An 18999-nucleotide genomic window follows, 5' to 3' on the forward strand; every position below is an offset into this window, starting at 1 on the left:
CACACTGCATGATATGAACGTTATCTCGTTCATTAATGAACAAGATCGTTCATATCGTGCAGTGATGTCGGCCAGTGTGTAGGGCCCATAACACAGACACATGCTGCAGCTTGGAAACTGAGGTCTGCATGGAGCTTGCAAGACTAAAGTGGAGTACACACGGAGAGATCTGTCCCTGAGTGATTTAGCACATTTCAGGACACTCAGCACACAACGCGATGGGGTAAGGGGGGGGGGGGGGGGGGAAACCACCCAGTGGTGTGTACTCCCTTAAGAGAATCCTAAAACCCGTGCAAAACAGGAGGTAAGGTACAAGGTACCGTACATGCATGAAATGGTCCAGTATCCTGACACATGCAGGTGCATTTCTGAGTGGTCCTGGTCCTTTTTACAATTTGGGGTAAATAAACTGAGGTGGGATGTTTTTTTTAGAACTAGTGATGTTGCTCATAGCAACCAATCAGATTCTACTTAACATTTATCTAGCTGCTTCTAGAAGATAATAGATAGAGTCTGATTGGTTGCTATGAGCAACATTACCAGTTCTAAAAATCTCCTACCTTAGTAAATTTACCCTCTTGTGTGCGTCCTGTTAAGTATACTGCCCCTGCCTAACTATGACAATTACTATTAGTAATAAGGTTTCCATGGATATACACTCCCATTCCATTCTCTTGTGTAATTCTACTGTTTTTGTTGTGCAATGTTTATAAAAAGCTACAGTCCCCAATAGTATGCAGGTTCTACATGGCAAACACAGGTCTATCTCATATACTGTATAGGTTTATTTGCCTTGATAAAGATTTTGTTTACAGAGTGATAGAAATGTATCGCTGATGCCCCATAGAATTGTTTTCATGTCAATTATAATAAATGAGCTTCCTTGGCATGGTGCATAGAAACATATAGGGGTATATTACCCCTTTCACATCGCACTAAAAACCCGGTATCGACACGGCATATTGCCGTGTCGAAACGGGTCCGTGTGCGATGTGAAAGGTCCATTGGTGAATTAGCGGGTCGTCTGACCCGGTAATTCAACCCGGTAAAAAAGAAGGGTTATTACCGGGTTGATTACCGGGTCAGACGCAGTGTGAATGGGAGCCGTTCCGATGCGACACGGCTCCCATTCACAGCATAGGCAGAGGCGGCGCAGGAGATGAGCTCATCTCCTGGCGCTGCCTCCACCCCCGCCCCTGCTGCTGCTGCGCCCTCCGCTGCTATGGCAACCGACCCGGTATATTGCCGGGTCGTAAAGCCAGCAACGGAGCGCAAATGCCGGAATCCCACCCGGTAAGTACACATTTCTCTTACCGGGTAGGATCCGGCATTTGCGATGTGAAAGCAGCAATAGAATGATAGAAAGCCCAATAGGAACAGGAGCCTTCCTCATAGACCAGCATGTGGGGAACTCATACAGTACCTACCTCAAATCTTCTGCTGTCATTTACCGTTTTGTAATACTACATGCCAGCAAGTTGTGTCCTGTGCCATTACTTACTCTCATAATGGGCCTGGTTCTGAGTCGCCTGCAAAGCAGCAGCAAGTCTGGACATTCACTACAGCCAATATTTGATACCAAAGCTAATGCGAGCATACACAATATACATGCATATAGGTGGTCATTCCGAGTTGTTCGCTCGTTGTCAATTTTCGCTATGCTGCGATTTGTTGCTAAATGCGCATGCGCATGGTATGCAGTGCACATGCGCTTAGTTATTTAACACATAACTTAGTATATTTGCTGGTGTTCGTGCTGCGCTTTTCAGTCGCACTGCTGATCGGTGAATGATTGACAGGAAAGGGGCGTTTCTGGGTGGTAACTGAGCGTTTTCCGGGAGTGTGCTAAAAAACGCAGGCGTGCCAGGGAAAAACGCGGGAGTGTCTGGAGAGCTTCATCAGGTGACCGTGCCTAGGGAAACGCATTAAGTGTCAAGCTGCTATCACCACACGCGCTCCACTTCATGAGGATCCAGATATGGACTTTTAATTCATTCCTTGCCTTTGGAACTTTCTCTGTGGGACTGCACTATTACAGCACTGATTGGAGATACCCAGCTTTTACCTAATCATCACAGCTTGCCTGCTGTTAACTCTCAAGCACCTGGAGGACTCCATCGCTATGAGTAACACCAGCTGTATTTAAACATCACTATTCCCCAGGGAACTTTATCCTTCAGTCCGGGATCCCATGTGGATATATACCAGAAGCTATTTTTATTTGGTTCTCAGTTTTTATTCATGCCCAATTTTATGCTTTTAAGTGTCCTGGTACATACATTGTCTAGTGAATAAATTGTTTACACATTTTAATTCATCCACGTCTGTTTATTAATATTGGAGAAACATTAACTAGCGCCAGTACACTTTTTTCTTTTACCCAAATGACATCAGACTGTCAATCACTGACAGTCTGATTCCGGGCTGCTTCCGACCTCCCTGGACCCGTTGGCGCATGCGCAGAATGGGTTTTGCACATGCACAAAGTACCAATATTCTGTACTTTGCAAGGAAAGCAGCAACTCCGTCCACTACTACACGTGTGCTGTTTGCTACAATTCACTAGTTGCAGCTGCATACGTAGCTGTATGCCCACTATAGGCCCATTATATGCCCGAGTGCATGCCATGGCTTGCAATTAGAAAGTTTGCAGAGGGATTGTGATGATTGTAAGTAAGTAACAGCTATACCTGAAAATAAATGTGAACATACGGCAGCATTTCAATTTAAAAAGACAGTTCTGATCCAAACAGCGCTCCACTCCTCTGCAGCTTTTCTCCTAATTGTAAAGGTTCACCTTCCTCTTATTACAAGACACAAAAAAAAACCCAATCAATCAATCAATCAGGAGACAGCGTTAAGTTTTGTTTGTTTTTCCGATAAACCGGGAATATTTCTTCCACTGGTCAGCACTCAATACGTTAGACCTTAGGTTTCCACAGTTCTATATATAATTCACAGATTATATTTGATATATCTCTTTTTTGCGTTTTATCTTATCTGCACATCTGGGGTTTGCTGTCTGACTTATCACATAAAGGTTATGCAAAACAATCTATTGGCAGAAGGGCCTCACTGTCGGTCATTTTTTTCAATACTTGAGGCACAGACTGTGAGGTGATGGTAAGATGAAGTGGTATTGTGGTCAGACAAAGGCTATTTATTTAGGGGTAGATTTACTAAAGCTTCTAAAACAGACATGCAGTGGTGTTGTCTATAGCAACTAATCAATTAGATTTATTTATTATTTATTAACAGTTTCTTATATAGTGCAGCAAATTCCGTTGCGCTTTACAATTGGACACAATGATACAACAAAACTGGGTAATAAACATACAGTCAGAGGTAGGAAGGCCCTGCTCGCAAGTTTACAATCTATATCCTTTCTATCATTTTGTAGAAAGCAATAGAGTAATGATAGAAATCTGATTGGTTGTTGTAGGCAATACCTCCACATATCTGTTTTAGAAGCTTTAGTCAATCTACCCCGTCTTCTTGTTTGATGATTGCATACATACATATACTTGGATGCTCACTATAGTCGCATGTTCTTCATTTTCTTCCTAGGCACTATTTTAAAAAGATGGAAGAAGAATTGGTTTGATCTGTGGTCAAATGGATATTTGATATATTATAGTGACCAGCAGAGAGAAGACATGGAAGACAAAATCTGCATGCAGTTAGAGTGTATAAATATACGAGCGGGCAATGACTGCAGAGGTATGTATTGTTACTTGCATTTGCATGACAAGGTAGTTGCCTATACACGTTCATGTTGTTACACATTTAGCAGTTTTGGATACAAACATTAGCAGTTTTGGATACAAACATCAGGGCCAGACTTGCCACATTTGTGTTGGATTGGCAGTCGAGTTGAATAGCCCGATGTAATCTTGCAGCAAGAAACTCATTTATGGTGTTCATCAGATAACCAGTGAAATATGATCTAATTAGATAAGTTAGGTCAGATAGAACCGTCTACCAATTATGTGTATAAACAATATTTGACTGTAACAACAAAAAATAACTGTAAAAAGCAGCAATAATACTACAGTTATGTCTGACTAAACTAATATTACTACTGATACTTTTATGCAAGTTCTCAGATTAGCCATGGACCTAACAGCAGTGGTTTATGGATAGTTAATTGCCTGTATTCAGTGGCTCTTTCACTTGATCAGACTGGGGAAAGCACGTTAGATTCAGTAAATACAAAATGCACAGTCTTGCTTCTATGACAGTGCGGAGATGCTGCAGAGATCCCTCAGGTTCTGCAGGGTGGCAGGTCTTTTTCACGCTACAGAGGTCCCTCAGGTGCCGCAGGATGGCAGGGCTGTTCACGCTGCAGAGATCACTCAGGTTCTGCACGATGGCAGGGCTGTACACACTGCAGAGTTCACTCAGGTTCTGCACGATGGTAGGGCTTTTCACGCTGCAGAGATCCATCAGGTTCCGCAGGGTGGCAAGGCTCTTCATGGTGCAGAGACCCCTCAGGTTCCACAGAATGGCTGGTCTGTTCACACTGCAGAGATCCTTCAGTTTCTGCAGGATGGTAGGGCTGTTCATGCAGCAGAAATCCCTCAGGTTACGCAGGATGGCAGGACTGTTCACGCTGCAGAGATCCCTCAGGTTCCACAGAATGGCAGGGCTGTTCACACTGCAGATATCCTTTAAGTTCTGCAGAGTGGCAGGGCTGTTCCTGCAGAGGTCTGGAATTCTTTAGCTAAAGATGCAGACGCTGGTCTTACCACTTCCAAAAAACAAGGGCGCATGCACCCATTTTTCGGGAACGCTGACCAGTTCTGCCCTCCCCCCTCTGACAAACACTGGCAGCCGTGCAATCAGCCATGCACATGTGCAGCTACCCAAAAATCTGCTAGATCTGGGTGTAATGAAAATCTGGTAATGGATGAGATCAAAATGACAATCCACCATTTGCTCCCAAACACTGGAAAACGGACAAAACCTGTCATTCAGAACCAATTTGTATGAACAACAGTTTTTGTTCAATTTCCAGTGTTTGGAAGCAAATAATCAATTGCCATTTGCTCTCATCCATTACCAGATTTTCATCCCAACCAGCGAGATCTGGCAGATACCAGATCTGCCAGATAATTATATAGTGTACGCACAGCTTAAGTAAGTAACTCTGCAAGAAGGATTAACTAATTTAAGGCTGAAAATAGACTGATGGATTCAATCTTTGCAACCATTATCATGCCCCATTTTGCAACTCACAACTATTGATCTCCTTGCCATATTTATAGGCCCTACACATTTAAAGATTTAACTGAACGATATGAACGTTCTCGTTCATTAATGAATGAGAACTCATTCATATCGTTCAGTGTGTAGGCACCAACGATGAACGATGTGCGGCCCCACGCTCGTTCATCGTTGGTGCCGGGTCACTTTTACATGCATGCCAATATGGACAATCTCGTTCCACTTTAGCATGCACTGCTATGGAGTCGGGTGATGGGGGGAGTGAAGAAACGTCACTCTCCCTGTCACTCCGCCAAACCCCCCCCTCCCCGCCGGGTCGCCCGTCAGCTGTATCGGCCGTAGGGCATTTTGGCGGCACATTGCCGGGTGTGTAGGGCCCATAAGTATAATTCTAAAGCTGGGCATACATTATACAATTATCTGTCAGATAATCTGCCACATCTGGCTGGTTGGAATGAAAATCAGATAATAGATGAGTGCAAATAACAATAGACCATTTGCTCCCAAACACTGGAAAATGGACAAAAACTGTCCGTGATTTAACCAATTTGTATCAATGACAGTTTTTGTCTATTTTCCAGTGTTTGGGAGCATCTGGTAGATTATCTGACAGATAATTGTATAGTGTATGCCCAGTTTAAAGTGTGGAATTTTAATAGAATTCCCGTTTTGTTCATTGTGCTTAGGGGAAATTCCTAAAAATGTATACACATGGCAGCCATTTTTCCGGTGACCCAAATGCAGTAAAGTCTATGTAAAATGTTCACCAATGTTTGTGACAATAGTTTTATATATCTAAAAAATACTATCTATCTATCTATCTATCTATCTATCTATCTATCTATCTATCTATCTATCTATCTATCTATAATATATACAGTATATATTTATATACTTCCTTGATAATAAATCCCAATGTATGTGTATGAAAATACATTTATTCATAGCAGTATATACATATTTATGTTTTACTTTGTTTATATTTTTTTATTTTGTGATATAGATGTACATTTGCCAGAAGGAAAAGGGAAGGAATGCTGCCTACAGATTATTTGCCATGAAGGAAAAGTCATAAACCTCATTGCAGAAAGTGTGGATGACTGCCTGTATGTATATATTCCTTCAAAAGGATATAATATCTCCTATAATGTGTGGGCAGAATGCAGAAGTGGGCAAAATGCGGGAGGGTTGCCCACTCTTCCGGGGGTGTGGAAGACTACCTGAAAAGCCAGGTGCCTCCCGGAGAATCCAGGAGAGTAGACAAGTATGATGCAAGGACAGAGATATATGGGACGATATGATTGATTGATTAATTGATTGATTAGATATGTGCATTAACTAGCAGGTGTACTGTACTTAACAAGTACCAATGAAATATATTTTTATTTAATAAAAAGAGGCTATATAGCTGGCAATTAGTATCTACCATTATGCCCCTACTAGATACCAGAACAACGACTCCATTTTACATTTATTTTTTCTTGAATTGCTTGTTGAACCAAATGTAACATCTATTTTACAGAGCCTGGGAGCTAGCTATTCAGGATGCCACAACTAAACCGGTATGTAATGTTTGCAAACACACACACACACACACACACACACACACAGACACACACACACACACACACACACACACACACACACACACACACACATACACACAATTTACCATGGACTAATTGAAGCAGCAGGCCTATTTATTTAGCCCCGAAGGAACCCCCAAAGGCTGCAGTTAAAGGTTTTTTGGCGGGTCCTAAGCAGTCTTAAAAAGAAATCCCTGATAAATAGGATGTTTTCGGGTGCCATGACCATGCATAGGTCCAAGAATTTATTCTGGATTATATGGGCCAATGCCCATTAGCAGTTAATTTAATGGGCAAGAAAAAAGAGCTCTAATTGAATAGCCCGGGCGCTAGGCTACCACCCTTTTTCACAGCTGGTAAAATATTGGGGCTAATTGAATTCCCTCTTAAGCCCGTTTTGAAACAAGTTTTTTTTCTGAAAAATTTATTGTTTTTGCTATAATGGCTAACACATTAAGGGATTCATTGCATACTTTCCTTCTCCCTTGGAATATCTGGTAGACGTCAGAATTTCGGGGAGGTCTTACAGACTCCATCCAAGCCACTTTTATGAACATTCCCACATAATCAGGCTGATTCAGAGGCGGCTGCTTCTGCATCTGTTGGTGGTCCCATATCTGGGACTTTATGCAAACGCCTCTATAGTGTCCTTCCCTGGTGTACATCCATACATGCTGTAATATTGTCTGGTGTGTCTTTAGATGCCACCATTGTGAATTTGCACCAGCTCTATGGCAGGGACAGCTGTAACATAAGAGTATGACCTGCACAGGGCCTAAGTGACCGTCTGAGTATACAAACACTTCAGGGACAGTCCCATAACACGCTCATAAGATGTGCCATCTCCATGCTTCTGTTTAGCCACCTCCCAGCCACCACCCAGGACCACACAGCATTATTCCAAGACATCTCTGATAGTGTATGTATCAATCACAACCGCACCTTTGTGCGTACACTCCATGTAATGCATACACCATACACGTTTTTAGGTATTTTTGTGCTTGCGCAGTAGCAAAGAGTCACTCAACTTTATCAACATCGGCATTTGCGTGAGACTCAGAATAAGCTGTTATGAGACTAATGGTAGATTCAATGGTACTGATGAGTCACAACCTATAGTATTCAGCAGTCATCTAGTAATGAATAATACTTGTAATGATAAGTGTGCTTCTTGTATTTTTTATCAGATTCTGTATGATGAAGCCATACTTGGTCCTGCTCCTCCCTATGCGCAGTATGATGCACCTCCAGTAAGTGACAAAGCTTCTCATTGTAGGTTCCCTTTTCATGACTGCTTGTCATCCGTAATATCACAGATTACCTCCTGAGGGGGAGACTTTTATGCTGTTGGACATGATCAATAAACTGGAAATAAGTTAAATAGTTAAACTAAGACCCTTATTTATCAAGCCTTGGAAATTGATAAATAGCACGGTGATAAAGAACCAGCCAACCAGCTCCTGTCATTTTTTAAACAGAGCCTGTGACTTGGAGGTTAGGAGCTGATTGGTTGGTACTTTATCACTGTGCTATTTATCACTCTCCAAGGCTTGATAAATGGAGGTCCTATTCTGTTCTGTTGGCTATGTGCGGAGATCTGGCTGAAAACTCACTGTAGCCTGTGCTTACTTCCACTGTGTGTGCTATAAAATCAGACTGGGTGCACATTGGCCCTCATTCCGAGTCGTTCGCTCGGTATTTTTCATCGCATCGCAGTGAAAATTCGCTTAGTACGCATGCGCAATATTCGCACTGCGACTGCGCCAAGTAATTTTACAATGAAGATAGTATTTTTACTCACGGCTTTTTCATCGCGCCGGCGATCGTAGTGTGATTGACAGGAAATGGGTGTTACTGGGCGGAAACACTGCGTTTTAGGGGCGTGTGGATGAAAACGCTACCGTTTCCGGAAAAAACGCAGGAGTGGCCGGAGAAACGGGGGAGTGTCTTGGCGAACGCTGGGTGTGTTTGTGACGTCAAACCAGGAACGACAAGCACTGAACTGATCGCAGATGCCGAGTAAGTCTCGAGCTACTCTGAAACTGCTAAGAAGTTTGTTATCGCAATATTGCGAATACATCGTTCGCAATTTTAAGAAGCTAAGATTCACTCCCAGTAGGCGGCGGCTTAGCGTGTGTAACTCTGCTAAAATCGCCTTGCGACCGATCAACTCGGAATGAGGGCCATTGAGCGATGTTAATAAATCAGTATACATGGTGTCGCTAGCACATCAAATCTGATGACGTTGCCATCCGAATATCGGGCATACACACTACCCGAAATGCACCAAATTGAGTGATATGTTGGTCTGATCTGCTGGATCAGACAACATATCACTCAGTGTGTACCCATCTGTAGTCTGGTTCACTAGGACAAGTGTAGCCAATAACAGGCCTTTTCCCATGTCGGCTGTTGGTTATTGGCTGAGCAGCTATTGACCATCCCATACACACATGCAGTGTGTCAGATTACAATTTTGTTCAAATGGACTTTTATGTTTAACAATAAAGCAAGTAGGAAGTGCTTACTAAGTGTCTGAAGCCGTATGGTAGAGAAAGCAATAACTGAATACAAACAGTAAAATAATACATTGTATAATATGCAGTAGGTAAAGTTCTCTGACTATAAAGTAGCATTCAGCTAAATTAAGTTTGTTTACTGTATTTTGAGTTAACATTTATGAATTTATATGCAAAGATTCTAATCATTTTAATGTTATTACCAGCCATATGGATATGACCAATACCCTGGTGCTTATCCAGCTCAGGGATCACAGGTTATCTATACTAGAGATGGACAGACATATTCCTCTTACCCATACCCGCAACAAGGTGAGTGAAATAATGTAGCATACTGTATATCACTATCATTATCACTGTAAATAGATGAGCAAATATGTATGTTCTCTGAGTCTCTGATTCTGTAGTTTAGAAGTCTATGATGCTAATTCAGACCTGATCGCTGCTGTGCATGTTCACGCAGGAGGAGGGAGAGGAGAAATTCTGACCAAATTTAAATCAGTTTGCTTAAGGCCGCCTCTCTATCTACAGTATATATATATATATATATATATATATATAAAAATATATATTTTTTGTTGCTGCGGGGTACACTGGGCTCCACAGGGAATGACATTGGGGTGTAGAGTAGGATCTTGATCCGAGGCACCAACAGGTTCAAAGCTTTGACCTTCTTCCCAAGATGCTTAGCGCCGCCTCCTCTATAACCCCGCCTCCGTGCACAGGAGCTCAGTTTTGTAGTTGGTGACATGCAGTAAGCAGGCATACAAAAGGTGGGCTGCTCCAGCAGCCCTGAGAGAGCTTTTCTAAGCAAAGATAGAAGACTTCAAGGGCTGCAGCAGTGTCAGTCTGACATCTCCTGCTGCAGCTCCATCACCTCCCCCAGCGGCGCTGTATACTCCCGTTCCCTGGTTGCCGGGTACTTACAGTGGAGGCTCCGATTTGCTCACTGTTAGTCACACACTCGGCGAAGTTCTCCTGGATTGCGTGGCCGCACTTATGGAGGAGGTAAGTGGGTCCTCTAGGTGAGTCCCGCTGAAATCATGATCCGGCGCGGCCGGTGGGAGGACACTGTGGTCGAGCAGGGACTCCACTAAACCACCAGGGCAAGGACACAGGTCAGTTTTGACCTCATAAAAAACATTTTTATTACAGCCCATAGTGACAGTGGTGAGGTCCAGCAGGGGGATAAGGCTTGGACCTGTAGCCCTTCCCCCAGCCCCAGGACACCATTTACAGTAATGTTCCCGCCCTGGAGCTGCATATATCACTCTCCCTCACTCCCAGTCAGTGTTTGGGTGCCACTACACAGAGCAGCACTGTTCCTGGGACTGTTTGGGCAAAACCTCCTTTGTAAAGCCGCCTGCACGTCAGCGCTGTGCATTTTACAAGATACTTAAGTATTATACATGTCTATTGACAGTGTTAGTTAAGAAACAGTGCATTTGGTCAGGGTTATATAATACAATTACCCTCTGATATACATCCAGTCTTTACTGTGCATTGATATATCTACTAATTATATAGCTATACTGAGTATTACTTTGTATTGCTAGTCCAGTGCAGTTTTATTGCATGTCATAATTTCTGCATTGTACATTGTGACTGTATGTGTGTGTGCATATATCTGCTGTGTGACCCCTATCCCTATATTCTATAACCTAAGGGGGCTAAGCGCGTCAGGTTTATCATTTAATATAGGGAGTTCACAGGATATACACAGTGTGTATTTTTCTCTGTGATTTTTAGTAGTGATGAGCGGGTTCGGATCCTCGGGATCCGAACCCGTCCGAACTTCACCTTTTTTTACACGGGTCCGAGCGACTCGGATCCTCCCGCCTTGCTCGGTTAACCCGAGCACGCCCGAACGTCATCATCCCGCTGTCGGATTCTCGCAAGATTCGGATTCTATATAAGGAGCCGCACGTCGCCGCCATTTTCACACGTGCATTGAGATTGATAGGGAGAGGACGTGGCTGGCGTCCTCTCCGTTATATTAGAAAAGAAAAAGAGTAAACTGAGTGACTTATAATTGTGGGGAGGATTGGGGACGGGGAGCAGCTGTTAGGGAGTACAGTGCAGGGTTTACCACCAGTGAGTTTATTCCTTTGTTTCTCTGCCTGAAAAAAACGCTCCACCATATCTGTGCTCAGTGTGCTGCACTGCTGCATGATATATCTGTGCTGAGTGCACTGCTCACACTGCCTAATTGTGGGGACTGGGGAGCAGTTATAGCAGGAGTACAGTGCACAGTTTTGCTGACAGTGACCACCAGTCCAGTATACGTTTGTCTGCCTGAAAAACACTCCTGTGGTGGCTTTTTTTTCCTTCATACTAGTTTAGCAGTCTGCTGACAGTGTCCACCAGGTCCGTTATTATTATACAGTATATTATATATATATATATATATATATATATAATTTCCAAATGGTCGGCACTCACTTCTGTCCCAAAATGTACCTTGCCAAGGTGCTGCGTCGGCAGAAAGCATGCAGATATACCAAAAGACGGCACTCACTGGTCTCACACAGAATTAATAGACAGCGTCCTCTTGTCAACGTTTCGAGTTTATTTCAACCCGTCATCAGGATACACATAACAAATAACAAATGACACAAACATACCTTATATACCCCTCCATGCTGCCAAACGAGTGCGCGCCAAAATAAGCTCCCAGCTGCATAATCAGTGTGATTAACACAGTCAGTGTGTTCACACTCCTCACGGAAGTCCACATGCGGGAAAAGATCGCGTCCGGTTGCCTTGGCAACCTATAACAACACACGGGCCATCAAGTATGACTCACACCAATAGCGGTGCAGGTCATGATGCATTTCAACGGGGGACCAATCAGTGGACACATCACCTCCCTCACACTAAACTCACTGGCCTCCGCAACTGTTCCCATAGTAACCAAACAGAAGCTGGTTATAAGCGCTAAGCAGTGCATACGGTGTCCGTAATCACCCGTTTGGCAACATAGATTAACAATACCACCAACATATCTATAAAAATCAACAAACACAATAATATATAATCATAATTACCAACACAGAATAAAGTGCACAGTGCATAAAGAACAGTCATAAAAGACCCTCAAGTACAATTTATAAAGGCATCCCATAGCGTCACTGCAATCAAATATATCTACAATTATCAAAATAATACCAGATCTCGCATAAATCAAAGTATCAAGTTCAGATCATAGCATAAGGTCACTGATATTACCAATACATATTGTAGGTAAGATGATCATTAAGACCTCTGGGTTTCACAGTATCTAATACCTGTATCCATTTAGTTTCAATCTGTAAAAGCCTCTTATGCCGATCACCACCCCTCGGGCTCTCTGGTACATGATCAATAATAATATACTTAAGGCTTGCAAGCGAATGATTATTCTCAACAAAGTGTCTTGCCACCGGTTGTTCAGATGGCTTACCATTCAATGCCGCCCTAATTGACGACCTATGCAGGGTCATCCGCTCTCTAAAGGTACGTATGGTTTTACCTATATAGCAGGAACCACAGGGACACTTAATCATGTATATCACGAAACTCGTTGTACACGTGACTGCTGATTTGATCATATATTTTTTGCCACTATGTGGGTGGTAGAAATGTTTACTCGCGATCATAAAACGACATGTTGTACACCCAGAGCATTTATAACAACCCCCACTCTTAGTCTGTACTCGAGGGTCATAATGCATCTGCTCAGTAATATCTGGGTGTACCACCCAGTCACGAATATTCTTACCCCTCTTAAGGCATGACATCACCTGCAAAGGTCTAAACACTTTAGCATCTCTGTCACCCTGTACTATAGGCCACAGGGTCCTAACTGATCTCTCTACAATAGAATGTGAGGTATTAAACCTCCTCACCCAATGTAATTTGTTCAAATTCTGTTTTTTATCTGTTTGATTCAAAAGAGACTCTCTAGTAAGCAGATCTACTTTGTTCCTAGTCTCAGAGAGCACATTACTGGGGTAGCCACGTTCAATAAATTTATCTGTCATCCTCTCAAGATCACGTGATAACATCTGCTCATCACTAGTAATCCTCTTTACTCGCAATAATTGTGAGAAGGGCAAGCTCTTTTTCATGGCAACTGGGTGGTGGCTATTAAAGGCTAACAGCGTATTTCTATCTGTAGGTTTGGAAAAGATTGAGGTGGTAAGTATCCCTTCCTCAACTGTAATATTTACATCCAAATACGAGATATTATCCAAGCTACAGGTACAGGTATACTTAATAGGACAATCACGATTGTTAAGAGTGTCAACCAATTCTACAAAACTACCATGATCACCTCTCCAGAATAGTATAATATCGTCAATATACCTATAATAAAACAGAATTCTGTCCCTAACATCTCTATTGAAGAAACATTCTTTTTCTATTTTAAACATATATGCATTCGCATAGGCTGGTGCGACATGAGAACCCATCGCACAGCCTTTGCGTTGTAAATAGTATCCACCATTATGGTAAAAATAATTATTGTGTAAAACAAAATCAAGAAGAGAAATCAAGAACTCCAAATCAGGACCATTATATTTAGCATCACCACTTAATAGTTCCCTGACTGATTGGATACCATCATCATGCGGAATGTTAGTATATAAGCTGGTAATATCAAGCGTGCACAACCATGTATTATCAGGTATGTTTCCAAGTTCCTTAAGTTTAACCAGCAGAGATGTAGTGTCCTTAAGGTAAGTACACTGAGATTGTACAACTGGCTGAATATAATAATCCAAATATTCAGAGATCCTACTGCACAGTGATTCCCTTGCAGAAATTATAGGGCGGCCAGGTGGCCTATCCAGATTCTTATGGATCTTGGGCAGACTATACAAAAGTGGTACTCTGGGACAATCCACTTTAAGAAAAAGGGAGGTGTCCTCATCAATGACTGCATTCTTCACTGCCTCATCTAATAAAGTGTCCAGTGCCAATTTATAATCACTAGTGGGGTCACACATCAATTTCTGGTAAGTACTTATATCCGATAACTGCCTATCAATCTCATCGCAGTAATCGGTTATATTTTGAACTACTATTCCTCCACCTTTATCGGCAGCACGGAATACCACGTCAACTACAAGGACGTGGTATTCCGTGCTGCCGATAAAGGTGGAGGAATAGTAGTTCAAAATATAACCGATTACTGCGATGAGATTGATAGGCAGTTATCGGATATAAGTACTTACCAGAAATTGATGTGTGACCCCACTAGTGATTATAAATTGGCACTGGACACTTTATCAGATGAGGCAGTGAAGAATGCAGTCATTGATGAGGACACCTCCCTTTTTCTTAAAGTGGATTGTCCCAGAGTACCACTTTTGTATAGTCTGCCCAAGATCCATAAGAATCTGGATAGGCCACCTGGCCGCCCTATAATTTCTGCAAGGGAATCACTGTGCAGTAGGATCTCTGAATATTTGGATTATTATATTCAGCCAGTTGTACAATCTCAGTGTACTTACCTTAAGGACACTACATCTCTGCTGGTTAAACTTAAGGAACTTGGAAACATACCTGAAAATACATGGTTGTGCACGCTTGATATTACCAGCTTATATACTAACATTCCGCATGATGATGGTATCCAATCAGTCAGGGAACTATTAAGTGGTGATGCTAAATATAATGGTCCTGATTTGGAGTTCTTGATTTCTCTTCTTGATTTTGTGTTACACAATAATTATTTTTACCATAATGGTGGATACTATTTACAACGCAAAGGCTGTGCGATGGGTTCTCATGTCGCACCAGCCTATGCGAATGCATATATGTTTAAAATAGAAAAAGAATGTTTCTTCAATAGAGATGTTAGGGACAGAATTCTGTTTTATTATAGGTATATTGACGATATTATACTATTCTGGAGAGGTGATCATGGTAGTTTTGTAGAATTGGTTGACACTCTTAACAATCGTGATTGTCCTATTAAGTATACCTATACCTGTAGCTTGGATAATATCTCGTATTTGGATGTAAATATTACAGTTGAGGAAGGGATACTTACCACCTCAATCTTTTCCAAACCTACAGATAGAAATACGCTGTTAGCCTTTAATAGCCACCACCCAGTTGCCATGAAAAAGAGCTTGCCCTTCTCACAATTATTGCGAGTAAAGAGGATTACTAGTGATGAGCAGATGTTATCACGTGATCTTGAGAGGATGACAGATACATTTATTGAACGTGGCTACCCCAGTAATGTGCTCTCTGAGACTAGGAACAAAGTAGATCTGCTTACTAGAGAGTCTCTTTTGAATCAAACAGATAAAAAACAGAATTTGAACAAATTACATTGGGTGAGGAGGTTTAATACCTCACATTCTATTGTAGAGAGATCAGTTAGGACCCTGTGGCCTATAGTACAGGGTGACAGAGATGCTAAAGTGTTTAGACCTTTGCAGGTGATGTCATGCCTTAAGAGGGGTAAGAATATTCGTGACTGGGTGGTACACCCAGATATTACTGAGCAGATGCATTATGACCCTCGAGTACAGACTAAGAGTGGGGGTTGTTATAAGTGCTCTGGGTGTACAACATGTCGTTTTATGATCGCGAGTAAACATTTCTACCACCCACATAGTGGCAAAAAATATATGATCAAATCAGCAGTCACGTGTACAACGAGTTTCGGGATATACATGATTAAGTGTCCCTGTGGTTCCTGCTATATAGGTAAAACCATACGTACCTTTAGAGAGCGGATGACCCTGCATAGGTCGTCAATTAGGGCGGCATTGAATGGTAAGCCATCTGAACAACCGGTGGCAAGACACTTTGTTGAGAATAATCATTCGCTTGCAAGCCTTAAGTATATTATTATTGATCATGTACCAGAGAGCCCGAGGGGTGGTGATCGGCATAAGAGGCTTTTACAGATTGAAACTAAATGGATACAGGTATTAGATACTGTGAAACCCAGAGGTCTTAATGATCATCTTACCTACAATATGTATTGGTAATGTCAGTGACCTTATGCTATGATCTGAACTTGATACTTTGATTTATGCGAGATCTGGTATTATTTTGATAATTGTAGATATATTTGATTGCAGTGACGCTATGGGATGCCTTTATAAATTGTACTTGAGGGTCTTTTATGACTGTTCTTTATGCACTGTGCACTTTATTCTGTGTTGGTAATTATGATTATATATTATTGTGTTTGTTGATTTTTATAGATATGTTGGTGGTATTGTTAATCTATGTTGCCAAACGGGTGATTACGGACACCGTATGCACTGCTTAGCGCTTATAACCAGCTTCTGTTTGGTTACTATGGGAACAGTTGCGGAGGCCAGTGAGTTTAGTGTGAGGGAGGTGATGTGTCCACTGATTGGTCCCCCGTTGAAATGCATCATGACCTGCACCGCTATTGGTGTGAGTCATACTTGATGGCCCGTGTGTTGTTATAGGTTGCCAAGGCAACCGGACGCGATCTTTTCCCGCATGTGGACTTCCGTGAGGAGTGTGAACACACTGACTGTGTTAATCACACTGATTATGCAGCTGGAAGCTTATTTTGGCGCGCACTCGTTTGGCAGCATGGAGGGGTATATAAGGTATGTTTGTGTCATTTGTTATTTGTTATGTGTATCCTGATGACGGGTTGAAATAAACTCGAAACGTTGACAAGAGGACGCTGTCTATTAATTCTGTGTGAGACCAGTGAGTGCCGTCTTTTGGTATATCTATATATATATATATATATATATAGCAGTACGGTAGGCCACGGCTGTACCTACCTCTGTGTCGTCAGTGCACTCGTCGTCCATATGTAATATAATACTATACTATCCATCCATCTACATTGTATACCTGTGGTGGTTTTTTTTTTCTTAATACTAGTTTAGCAGTCTGCTGACAGTGTCCACCAGGTCCGTTATATACAGTATATTATATATATAAGCAGTACGGTAGGCCACGGCTGTACCTACCTCTGTGTCGTCAGTGCACTCGTCGTCCATAAGTAATATAATACTATACTATCCATCCATCTACATTGTATACCTGTGGTGGTTTTTTTTTTCTTCATACTAGTTTAGCAGTCTGCTGACAGTGTCCACCAGGTCCGTTATATACAGTATATTATATATATAAGCAGTACGGTAGGCCACGGCTGTACCTACCTCTGTGTCGTCAGTGCACTCGTCGTCCATAAGTAATATAATACTATACTATCCATCCATCTACATTGTATACCTGTGGTGGTTTTTTTTTTCTTCATACTAGTTTAGCAGTCTGCTGACAGTGTCCACCAGGTCCGTTATATACAGTATATTATATATATATAAGCAGTACGGTAGGCCACGGCTGTACCTACCTCTGTGTCGTCAGTGCACTCGTCGTCCATAAGTAATATAATACTATACTATCCATCCATCTACATTGTATACCTGTGGTGTTTTTTTTTCCCTTCATACTAGTTTAGCAGTCTGCTGACAGTGTCCACCAGGTCCGTTATACAGTATATTATATATATAAGCAGTACGGTAGGCCACGGCTGTACCTACCTCTGTGTCGTCAGTGCACTCGTCGTCCATAAGTAATATAATACTATACTATCCATCTATCTACATTGTATACCTGTGGTGATTTTTTTCTTCTTCATACTAGTTTAGCAGTCTGCTGACAGTGTCCACCAGGTCCGTTATATACAGTATATTATATATATAAGCAGTACGGTAGGCCACGGCTGTACCTACCTCTGTGTCGTCAGTGCACTCGTCGTCCATAAGTAATATAATACTATACTATCCATCCATCTACATTGTATACCTGTGGTGGTTTTTTTTTTCTTCATACTAGTTTAGCAGTCTGCTGACAGTGTCCACCAGGTCCGTTATATACAGTATATTATATATATAAGCAGTACGGTAGGCCACGGCTGTACCTACCTCTGTGTCGTCAGTGCACTCATCGTCCATAAGTAATATAATACTATACTATCCATCCATCCATCTACATTGTATACCTGTGGTGGGTTTTTTTTCTTCATACTAGTTTAGCAGTCTGCTGACAGTGTCCACCAGGTCCGTTATACAGTACATTATATATATAAGCAGTACGGTAGGCCACGGCTGTACCTACCTCTGTGTCGTCAGTGCACTCGTCATCCATAAGTAATATAATACTATACTATCCATCCATCTACATTGTATACCTGTGGTGGCTTTTAGTTGTGCGCATTAAAATATGGAGAACAAAAATGTGGAGGTGAAAAAAATAGGGAAAGATCAAGATCCACTTCCACCTTGTGCTGAAGCTGCTGCCACTAGTCATGGCCGAGACGATGAAATGCCATCAACGTCGTCTGCCAAGGCCGATGCCCAATGTCATAGTACAGAGCATGTAAAATCCAAAACACAAAAGATCAGTAAAATGACCCAAAAATCAAAATTAAAAGCGTCTGAGGAGAAGCGTAAACTTGCCAATATGCCATTTACGACACGGAGTGGCAAGGAACGGCTGAGGCCCTGGCCTATGTTCATGGCTAGTGGTTCAGCTTCACATGAGGATGGAAGCACTCATCCTCTCGCTAGAAAAAAGAAAACTTAAGCTGGCAAAAGCACAGCAAAGAACTGTGCGTTCTTCGAAATCACAAATCCCCAAGGAGAGTCCAATTGTGTCGGTTG

The 18999-nt window shown here is 42.1% G+C and overlaps 1 protein-coding gene and 1 long non-coding RNA gene across 6 annotated transcripts in view; one reads left to right on the forward strand and one right to left on the reverse strand.

The window, feature by feature from the left end:
• The window catches only part of PLEKHB2 (pleckstrin homology domain containing B2), a 153248-nt gene that overhangs the window by 119865 nt on the left and 14384 nt on the right, over positions 1 to 18999 (forward strand). For all 5 annotated transcript variants that reach the window (XM_063919558.1, XM_063919557.1, XM_063919555.1 and 2 more), the window contains 5 exons: positions 3568 to 3720; positions 6230 to 6332; positions 6749 to 6788; positions 8000 to 8062; positions 9538 to 9643. In XM_063919558.1, coding sequence (XP_063775628.1) covers positions 3568 to 3720; positions 6230 to 6332; positions 6749 to 6788; positions 8000 to 8062; positions 9538 to 9643 — 465 coding nt within the window. The remainder of the gene's footprint in view (positions 1 to 3567; positions 3721 to 6229; positions 6333 to 6748; positions 6789 to 7999; positions 8063 to 9537; positions 9644 to 18999) is intronic.
• The window catches only part of LOC134911256 (uncharacterized), a 115099-nt gene that overhangs the window by 82907 nt on the left and 13193 nt on the right, over positions 1 to 18999 (reverse strand). The window lies entirely within an intron of this gene.

This window comes from Pseudophryne corroboree, chromosome 4 (assembly GCF_028390025.1).
Source record: "Pseudophryne corroboree isolate aPseCor3 chromosome 4, aPseCor3.hap2, whole genome shotgun sequence".
In the NCBI taxonomy this organism is placed as follows: domain Eukaryota; kingdom Metazoa; phylum Chordata; class Amphibia; order Anura; family Myobatrachidae; genus Pseudophryne; species Pseudophryne corroboree.